The 11352-nt window shown below is 46.3% G+C and overlaps 1 protein-coding gene across 1 annotated transcript in view; it reads left to right on the top strand.

Annotated features, from left to right (window-relative positions):
• Window positions 1–3228: 3228 nt before the first annotated feature.
• LOC126413077 (dipeptidase 1-like) overlaps window positions 3229–11352 on the top strand; it is a gene marked incomplete at its 5' end in the record, with an annotated part of 97268 nt that continues 89144 nt past the window's right edge. Inside the window, one exon of the mRNA XM_050082974.1 lies at window positions 3229–3329. Within this exon, the coding sequence (XP_049938931.1) occupies window positions 3229–3329 (101 nt within the window). The remainder of the gene's footprint in view (window positions 3330–11352) is intronic.

The following is an 11352-nucleotide window of genomic DNA, read 5'->3' as shown; positions in this document are numbered from 1 at the left end:
TAATTTACGGACTGAAATCATGATCACGTCCCAGGAAAATTTCGTAAATTATTTCCAAAAAATGTTCTGCATTACCTAGGATCCGAGAGCTCCGGAACCGGTATAAAAAATTGGAATAGAGATCAACATAAATATCATTTCAGCCTTTTATATTTCTAATGAAAAACAAACTCATTGCATGTTGTACCACCATACATTGAGACCTTCAGTGCTGGTGGTCCAGACTGCTGTACACATCTGTACCTCTAATACCCGACAGCACGTCCTCTTACATTGATGCATGCCTGTTTTCGTCGTGGCATACTCCCTCAGAGTCGTTGGTGGGTCACGTCGTCCATAATTAGCCCTTTTCAAATTATCCCAGGCATGTTCGATAGGGTTCATGTCTGGAAAACATGCTGGCTACTCAAGTCGAACGATGACAGGATCCTGAAGGAAGTCATTCACAAGATGTTCACGATGGCGGCGCGAATTGTCGTCCATGAAGACAACTGCCTTGCCAATATGCTGCCCATATGGCTGCACTATCGGTCGGAGGATAGCATTCACGTATCGTACAACCCTTACGGTGCCTACCATGTCCACCAGCGACGTACGGCAGCCTCACATAATGCCACCCCTAAACAGCGGGTAATCTCCACCTTGTTCCGGCTGGGGTGGCAGAGCGGTTTTGGGCGCTACAGTTTGGAACCACGTGACCGCTACGGTCGCAGGTTCGAATCCTGCCTCTGGCATGGGTAGGTGTGATGTCCTTAGGTTAGTTAGGTTTAAGTAATTCTTTCTATGGGACTAATGACCTCGGAAGTTAAGTCCCTTAGTGTTCAGAGCCATTTGAACCATTTGAATCTCCACCTTGCTGCACTCGCTGGACAGTGTGTCTAAGGCGTTCAGCCCGACCGGGTTGCCTCCCATCACGTCTCCGAAGATCGTCTGGTTGAAGGCATATACGACACTCATCGGTGAAGAGAACGTGATGCCGATCCTGAGCGGTCCATTCTGCATGATTTTGGGCCCATCTGTACCGCTCTGCATGGTGTCGTTGTTGCAAAGATGGTGCTCGCCATGAATGTTGGGAGAGACGTTGAGCATCATGCAGCCGATTGCACACAGTTTGGGTTGTAACACTACGTCCTGTGTCTGCACGAAGAGCATTATTCAACATGGTAATCCGTAGGTAGTGGTCATCCGCAGCAGTATTAGCCCTTGAGCTGCCTGAGCGAGGCATGTCAACGACTTTTTCTGTCTCTCTGTATCTTCTCTGTATGTCCGAACAACATCGCTTTGGTTCACTCCGAGACGCCTGGACACTTCCCCTGTTGAGAGCCTTTCCTGGCGGAAGTAAGAATGAGGACGCGATCGAACCGCGGTATTGACCGTCTAGACATGTTTGAACTACAGACAACACGAACCGTGTACCTCCTTCCTGGTGGAATGACTGGAAGTTATCAGCTATCCGACCCCCTCCGTCTAATAGGCGCTGCTCATGCATGGTTGTTTACATCTTTGGTTGGGCTTAGTGACATCTCTGTACTGTCAAAGGGACCGTGTCTGTAATACAATATCCACAAACAACGTCTGTGTTCAGGAGTTCTGGGAAATGGGGTGATGGAAAACTTGTTTTGATGTATGTATTATATGAGAGGGGCAGTCGCACTTGACAAGAGTTTAGGAGTAACTTCGAGATGTCTGGCGACAGTCAGCTCATTCTGATGCTCGAATTTCATTTCTGTAATATCAGCAAACACAATTAATAAAACTCTGTGAAAACCTGTTAAGCAATTGTATGTGCGTGGTTAGGACCTTTCAAGTAATCAATATAAAACTTTTTTTTTGAGCTTTGTGATAATTTGGTGAACCTGACATGCATTTCGCGGACCTTTTGGAAGGCATTGTTGATATACGACGTATTTTTCGCAATGAGTATGTGTTTCAAAACTGCTACGAAACAACAATCTATACTATATTTTCAAATTAATAAAGTAAGCCATATCGTAGAGAATCCTTCGTTAATCATCCTAAAGCTGCATACAATATGATTACCCTTGCATAGGCCTATTAAAATTCTTTTTTGTTAAGATACTCCTTTAAAAAACAGTTTAAGTTATGATATACAAAGTGGCAAATTGAAAAAAAAATAAGCACTACACACTAATGCCACGTAGCTGTCAACATCTGATTGGAGGATATTGTGAATCCGTCAATATTTGACCTCACCGAGAATATTTTGTAGTCGATCAGTCCCGCTCGTTAATATTTCTAGTGTTGACAAAATGTCAACGTGCGCCCTCAGACTGTCAATATATTCACAGTTTGACAATATTATTGAATGTGTGACGCCCCCTTAAAGCTGTTCGCAGGAGTTCAGTGCATAGTCCTTGGAAGTAACATTGATGGAATTGTGATGTCACCCTGAAATCAAAAAGCCAAGGAATGCTGTCTGACAGATTCATCCTGTTGTACGATCTTGCCGGTGCACATACTGTCAGTCGTACGAAGCCAACACTTCAGCGATATGGTTGGGAAACAGTGCCACACCTCCCGTACAGCCCGGACATACAGTACCTCTCTTAACGCGTGTTGTGATTACTTTTGAATGGAACCATTCAATGACCCCATTCTGGCAGGTGTTCGGTTTTCATATGACTGCCCCCTTGATGATGACATCGACTGTCAAAACTGACCCTTCCATATTCCGCAGTTGGCATTCCTCGCGTGTTGTCCAGACCGCACTGTGTGTTCACATTTCCCTCACTCCTCGTCACGCCGCAACTTCTTTGTTTGCGAGCAACAGCATGAACTGGCCCGATTGCTGATGATCCACATCAGGGAGTTGTTAAACCGCAACATAAAGTAAATTAAGAGTATCGTCTTGGTATTTTCTACAGCCACCATCTCGCACTATCAGTAGGTTTCTGTAAACTGCAAATGAAGGTGTTTTGTCTAAATCCAGAAAACCTTATGACACTTTTCTCCTGAATCGTCGGTTATGTAACTGTCAACGTCTCATATTTCAAGCTGTTTCTGGAAATGGACCTACATGTACCAGCAGCATTTCAATGCCTTTTGTGTCTATCCATGGAATTAAATGCACGTTGGGTGTTTATCCACACCTTACTCACTGAAGCGCGCTCATATGCAGTGTGGAGGAATGTGAGCCCGAAGTCTTGGTCGCTTCCCGCAGGGCGACGGCGCGGGATGCGCGCGGCTCCGGCGTGCGTGCCGCTGTGGCTGTCGCTGGCGGCGGCGCCGCTGTGCCTGCTGGCGCTGCGCCTCGACGCCCGACTCGACGCGGTGCGACGCCTGCTCACCGACGCCCCCCTCGTCGACGGGTGAGTTCTGTACGCCCCTACGGACAAATAAAATATTTAAGGGATACAAATTACATACTGAACTTTGATCATAGAAAGAAGGCTTTAACGGCAGGTGTTGTCATCACTTTAACATTTCCGGGTTGAGATGCCGTGGTCCATACATAAGAATCTCACCTGACGTTTCGCCTTCGACTGCGGAAGGTATCCTCCGAGGACAATCTGAGAACTGCCCGGAAATGTTAAGTAATGATACTGAACTTTGTTTTGCATGGGTACCGATGCTATATTTTTGTTATGTAACTACTTCTCACTGAATAGATTACTTTCATCACGGATATTGTCTAGCAATTTAAAGATTAGAATATACAAAACTATTACTCTACCAGTTATGCTGTATGGGTGTGAGACTTGCTCTCTCACTGTGCAAAATGAAAAGCCGTTTCGAGTATTTGAAAGCAAAATATTAAGGAATATTTTCGGAACAAAAAGGGATGACATTAGCGGAGAATGGCGAAAACTGCGTAACGAAGAGATTCACGAACTCTATTCAAGCCCTGACATAATCAGTATTATTAAATTACGTGGGCTGCGATGGGCCGGTCACGTAGCTCGAATGGATGAGGGCAGGGCAGCGCGCAGAGTACTCGTAGGGCACCTAGAAGGAAAACGTCCTGAGGGGAGACCGAGGCGTAGATGGGTGGACAATGTGAAGGCTCATTTGAGGAGCCTAGGTATTGAAGGTGAATGGAAGCAAATAGCCCAAGACAGGGACAGATGGCGAAAATATGTTGCTGCGGTAATGGACTCTCGAGTCCGGTATGACCAGTGAGTAAGTAAGTAAGTAAGATTTACCCTCGTTTTACTCACAAACTGTGATTTTTGTTGTCAGTATTCTCATTATACTTTAATGATTTGTGTGTTTCCTCACACAGCGGCCTGAAGATGACTATTTTTCACGTCGAAATACACTGAAGCGCCAAAGAAATTGGTATAGGCACCTAATCAGACGTTTTCAAATACAGAGATATGTAAACAGACAGAATACGGCACTGCGTTTGGCTTCTCCTATATTATATAAGTGTCTGGCTGCTGCTGCTACAATGGCAGGTTACCAAGATTTCAGTGAGTTTGAACGTGGTGTTATAGCCAGCGCACGAGCGATGGGAAACAGCATATACGAGGTAGCGATGAAGTGAGGATTTTCCCGTACGACAATTTGACGAGAGTAGCGTGAATATCAGTAATAATCTTATAAAACATCGAATCTCCGACATCGCTGCGGCCGGAAAAAGATATTGCAAAGACCGCACCAACGACGACTGAAGTGCAACCCTTCCGCCCATTGCTGCAGATCTCAATGCCGGGCGTTAGCAAGTGCGAACCATTCAACGAAACATCATCGATATGGGCTTTCGGAGCCGAAGGTCCGCTCGTGTGCGCTTGATGACTGCACGACACAAAGATGTACACCTCGGCTCATCAACAGGGACATTGAATGGTTGATGACTGGAAACATGTTGCCTACTCGGACGAGTCTCGTTCCAAATTGTATGGAGTGGATGGACGTGTACGGCTATGCAGACAACCTCATGTATTCGTAGTGTGCTTCGCCACCTCTGTGAGTCAATTATGAATTCTTATGGCTCTGTTTTCTCGTCTGCTCATCTTTTCTGGATGACTTGCCTCTGTTTTAAAATGACCCACACTGGGCTTTCAGAAGCTGTAGCTGCTATATAATATTGTATCAGCGTACTGTATGGATGCTCTTTCACAGTAATTGTGTTTTGTAACTACATAGCACTTTGTCATGAGGATGATAGCGTCTCTGTACATATCACGCCGTTTTGCTGCAGTTAATTACAGCAGTCTTACTCGTGGAACAACATTTGAAAAGTTCTCATTCTCGTTCATATTGGAGTATTAAACTTTATTTCCATGTTTTTATATTTTATTGCTACTGAATTATCATTGATGTCACCAGTTTGAGCCACAAAGCCATTTCTTGTATACAGTCTGATATTCTTAATAATTCTTTCCAGCCACTGAAACAATTATCAGTTATTAGCAGTCTTACCGAGAATCATTGTTCCAAGAAGTCCAAGCTAACAATCTAGATGAAAAATAAGTATATAACGTACACGATGGTTATAGTTAAACTTTCGCCACTTAAGAGACCCCCTCTCCCCCTATAAAAAAGAAGTGACCGTAGGACAACGAAGCTTCGCGGAAATAACGAATAAACCATTGAAAGAAATACTTTTCAATTTCCACATCAAAGGGTAAAATTTTGTAACTCCGTACCATTTTTAAGTTCCAGTTGTAAACACTGCTCATCGTGAAGAAGATCTGCGTCCACGACAGCCTGCAAGCGCACTAGATGCGCCATTTCACTGTCTTTGACAGCATTTTTCGAACGGTGGATCATGGAATGTTCAGCTGTCATGACACATTTCGTGCAGTACTTGGAGATCGCACATTGCGTCTAGCATTCTCAGGCGTGGGAACAGTATCTTCTTCAACAATTTGCAGCGCACTTCGAAGTCGGCATTCCCAGGAGCAATTCCCAATCAATGACTAGTTAATTCCCACTTCGGAATCATGTTCTTGAACCCCGGTGCGGAATGTGGAGCTCTCCGCATTCCTGTACTTGCTCGATACTCGGGACGAGTAGCAGCAACACTTGAAACGTCCCCTTTAAAACAATTATACATGACTGTGCTTAAACTGACACACAATATTTTGTTAGCGCAACGCAATCTGACTTTCAAAATTCCCTACAAAAGAATGGCCCTGACTAACATTAAACTATACCTTTCACAAATCACTTACCTCACAAAAATCTTCGCTGCTCAAGCTACTGCAATACAGCGAGCGCCACTACTGCCAGCTAAATAAAAGATTCAAACTATGGAAGGCACTAACTACTGATAGGGATTGTTAGCAAATGAAAGATATTAATAGAGAACAAACAATGTATTTACCTTGATATCATCATATATATATATATAGCATGACAAATTTCAAAACTCCGCCATCTCTCTCCCCACATCCACCACTGCTGGCGGCTCACCTCCAACTGCGCAACGCTACGCGCTGTTCACTGCCAGCTGCCTAACACTACAATGGCGAGTATTACAACAATGCAAAGCAGCCACAGACTGCACACAGCACAGCCAGTGATTTTCATACAGAGGTGGCGTTACCAATAAAAAACCTAAACAGCCTACTTACACACTATAGCCCTTGTTTCGATGAAACATCTTCAGGAATACAGAGCAGTATTGACTATCTGCAACTGTAATACGGACTGGTGTTTGCCGGCCGAAGTGGCCGCGCGGTTCTGGCGCTGCAGTCTGGAACCGCGAGATCGCTACGGTCGCAGGTTCGAATCCTGCCTCGGGCATGGATGTGTGTGGTGTCCTTAGGTTAGTTAGGTTTAACTAGTTCTAAGTTCTAGGGGACTAATAACCTCAGCAGTTGAGTCCCATAGTGCTCAGAGCCATTTTTTTTTGACTGGTGTTTGTATTACCACACTTCGTCCACCACCAGCTCCTAAGGGCAAGACATGACACTACCACTATTAACGACCGAATCCTGCTGCACACAGTCTGAACATATTTCCTACAAAGTCGTGTAGCCATACCGTAAACACACTCAACTACCGAAAATTCAATTCTAACGACCCTGTAAATTTCAGCACGGCTGAAAGTCCATGTACGGTACGAATAATACTCGACATTCAAGTGGCAAATAGCTGTAGAGGAATATCAGCACTGTTTGTAAATGTGTATGCTCTGTCCGTCAGCAGATGCAGAAAGGTGAGGGATGAATTTTCCAAACAGAAAATTATGTAATGAAACGTACTCGCAGCTGCTAATATGGACGACCTTGAACTGTATAATGGAATGACGACAATGGAAATTTGTGCGGGACCGGGACTTGAGTTTACCACTTATTGTGAGACGTCGCCTTATCATTATGCTATCCAAGAACGACCCACAGCCACACCTAAGCTTACATATGTCAAACAACCACTTATGTATAACTTGCACTCTTACATCCATGATCTACGAGTGTATAAACGTAACGGGGAAGCCACTTGCCCGGTTTCAATAAAATTGTGCCTCGGGATTTTGGGTCTTCCCGTAAGTCGTGCTCGGACTGCCTAATGTTTCAGTCTACTATCGCAGTGGTGGAGCACGGTCATCTGTTTATGTCCCTGCCGCGGAGCTTCGGCGCTTGCGGTTTTTTACTTCCTGGTAGTCTTCGCTAGTGCTCGCACTTTCGATCTAGAATGGTTCTCTTGTACCGATAGCCTACCAAGAAGATCAGCATTAATAACGAATTTGAACGACCCAGGACATTTGAAATAGAAAGATTTATACGAGAAGAGATTAAACTGAACCACAGGATACGGTTGGAATCTTCTATCACCAGCACTGTGGTCTACAAAAAAATGGTTCAAATGGCTCTGAGCACTATGGGACTCAACATCTTAGGTCATAAGTCCCCTAGAACTTAGAACTACTTAAACCTAACTAACCTAAGGACATCACACACACCCATGCCCGAGGCAGGATTCGAACCAGCGACCGTAGCAGTCCCGCGTTTACGGACTGCAGCGCCAGAACCGCTAGACCACCGCGGCCGGATCTGTGGTCTACACCAAACTGATCAGTGAAAAGGTGTATGACAAGATCGTACTCGGCAACAGAGACGGACTTAAACATTCTGACGGCAGTGTTGGAGCGGTAGCTGTTGATCGTGCGGGACATGGATCAAGAAGTGTCAGAGTACTGGAAGTTCTGGCTGACGCAACTGCAGCGCTACAGCCCTATGGTAGGGTCATCAGTCACATCGCAGATAAACGGACAATATTTCCGGCGTATCCAGTACTTAACGGGATGTGACAAATACGGACTGAGCTAAGAAAACTTGTGCCGCCTTACCTCACAGTTGTCGGCTGCAGAGCGATAGTCATTTACGATGGTCACCCGAGAACGTCCGCAGGTTGTGGTCAGGAAGGGTACGTCCGCCGTCCGCTCTGCCTGTCTCCAACGGATAATTGTATAAGTACCGAAAGGTGGAGATGTAACAAAATCTATGGCAACTTCCCTCCGTCTTCCATATGGAAAAGCGTTCAGGAAGGACGCTCACTCAACAATGACCATACCCAACAGCTGGAGAGTTTTGTCGAAGAGCCGGCGACGGCGAACGAATGACGACACGAGCATGGTGGCGGTGGCGACGCTCTCCCCACCCCTTCCCCCTTCCGCCCGTTTCCGTTCGAGCAGCAACGACAGATTTCTAGAATACAGAGATCGGAAAAGGAAATGCACACCGACATTCGGTTACTGTGAAAGGCTGCCTTCATCTCCGACGGCAGTGGTGCCAAAGATACAAGCCCGCATTCAGAAGCAATACCGCGCACGCGTAAGCAATGATACCAGAAACTACACAAGGAACGATGGCTCACCCCGTCGAAGGATTCCTTACTGTGTACGAAGGTCGAGGATCAAGGAAAGGCCGGGAAAAACAGCCACATTGCGGAAATCGAGGTCCCAAACCCACAACACAACTATATCAACAATTCCACATGCCAGGAGCGACCCGAAAATCCCGTAAACGCAGAGCTACCTGCAATCCACTGCCATGCAAGGCAGTATAAGAGACGATACAGAGGGACTGGACTGGAAATACCCGTCCGACGACAAACTTGTCCCAAGGAGACTGGGTTCATAGTTCTGAGGGTATCCCAAGAAAGGTTGTAACAGATGACGCGAATGGGGCGGGGATCCTCTCGTTAGTGATGCAACCAACGACAATCGACAGGACGAAGTCAAGTAACGCGAGAGTACACCATCAGATGGCGTAAGCTCCCATGAGCGGTACACATACGACAGAACGAAGACAAGCATATCTGCTTGCGTCTATCAGCATCAATACCATACGGTCACAAGTTAAGATGTCTTTACTCGAAGATATGCTACAAGCGGCGGACGTCGACATCGTTCTGCAAATATACGTCGACGGATTTCCTTTCATGCACGGATGTGAATCCTACGTATCACATGCCCCGGAAGAAGAGCAGTACTTTTCAGAGAACTCTTCACGTACAGGATATAGTGTACCTACCGTCAGCGCGGGGATTAGCAGTGGCTGTGCTTGATGTACAGCTCATAAATATCTAATGGTTCAAATGGCTCTGAGCACTATGGGACTTAACAGCTATGGTCATCAGTCCCCTAGAAGTTAGAACTACTTAAACCTAACTAACCTAAGGACAGCACACAACACCCAGTCATCACGAGGCAGAGAAAATCCCTGACCCTGCCGGGAATCGAACCGGGGAACCTGGGCGTGGGAAGCGAGAACGCTACCGCACGACCACCAGCTGCGGACTCATAAATATCTAAACACCATCTGGTACTGACTGGAGACGAGAACGTTCCCGGTTCTTTGCAGAGTTGCAGAGGAAACTGCCTCATTCCTCCTAGACCGACAAGTTCGTTTTATCCTAGGCAGTGGTTTTAATCGTGTACTTTATTTTTCCTTTATTGGGTTTCGATTCCCCCTAAAGGGGGCGGGCTGGCAGCAGCTTATTACGCCGCTCTTCAGCCTACAGAATTTGTTTTAAAAAGATGAAGATAATAAAAAATAATAACAGTTGGCGATAAAATCGGTGACTTAAAGGTAAAAATGGCAGAAAATTCTGGAGCGTAAAACATAAAACACAGGGTCGATGAAGCTAATAAAACACACAGGAAGCAGAGAAACAATAGACAGACAATTAAAAAAACACAGCGACAGTCTGGGTTCTGTTCGCAAGAGATATAAAAAGCACACCCTGCGAGAATATGATTTCTGTTCGCAACACTGTGGAAGGGCGCACAACACCGAACACTCACTTAAACATTGCGCTAAAAGTTGGCACAAATACGACATACCACACCCGAGAGCAGGTGGGGGGAAACTGGTCAGATGATGGGAAAAAGGGAGGGGGGGGAGGAGAGGAAAAGTGAAGGGGGAGGGGGGGAAAGGAGCCAATGGAAGAGGAGGATCCAGAAGAGGGGTGGGGGGTGCTGAGCAGACGTGCCAGGGATTGGGGAAGGCAGAGGAGGGGAGTACAAAAGGAATCGGGGGGGGGGGGCGGGGGAGAGAAAGGAGATGATAGGCGGGGAAAAAACACAGGATGGAAGGGGGGAGGAAGAGGGAGCCCAGGGAAAGGACAGAGGAAAGGAGGGGGGGTGAGGATCAGAGTTGATAGGAAGGATAAATGGAGGGAGATAGGGCATCATCCGGGAGGGGGAGGTGATGGAAGCCACCTTGGGAAAGGAGATGGAGGGTGTAGAGATGGAGGGTAGGGGGGACACAACGGTGAAGACGTGGCAGGGGGCAGGGATGGGAGAAGAGAGGGGCAGCCAGGGGGTGAGGGGGCTCAAGCCGGCGGGAGGTGTAGAGGATGCAGATATGTTCGAGTAATCGAGTACTTGCACCGAAAGATATACCCCATACCCAACACAAAGAACGTTGGTGCATAATATAGATTTAGTTGACACTTCGTAGCTGTCCTCGATATTATGAGTCATTTCACTAGTCTTTTTTATTTCGGTGTAAAGTCAAGCGCCGGCTAGACAGTCTGGAGCGAGAGAACAGAGACTGCTGTGAGGAAGACGTCAGCCGATTGCAGGCTGACCGACCCCTCTCCAGGGCAACAACGTGACAGCAGCGGCCTCTATGCGAAGAGGACATAAGCGCCGTGCCCGACTGGCCGCGGCCCAGTCGAACAGCAGCCTCAAGACTACTCATTTCACGTTCATTACGGACCATTGTCTATACTGAAGAAACTTGCTTATTTTTGTCTGTCGCTCCTTGCTTGCGACAAATATGTGTAAATATACGGTTAAGTATTCTAATCATTTCCTTTTGTAATAAAATTCATGAATACGATTTGCTTAAATTGTTGCCTAACGATCCGAGAAACCAGGTTTCCTAGGCATACCATATTCGACGGCTAGGCAGGATTCAAGTGTCTCTACCG

The sequence above is a fragment of the Schistocerca serialis genome, chromosome 7, assembly GCF_023864345.2.
Source record: "Schistocerca serialis cubense isolate TAMUIC-IGC-003099 chromosome 7, iqSchSeri2.2, whole genome shotgun sequence".
NCBI lineage: Eukaryota > Metazoa > Arthropoda > Insecta > Orthoptera > Acrididae > Schistocerca > Schistocerca serialis.
This window is presented reverse-complemented; position numbering and strand designations above follow the sequence as displayed.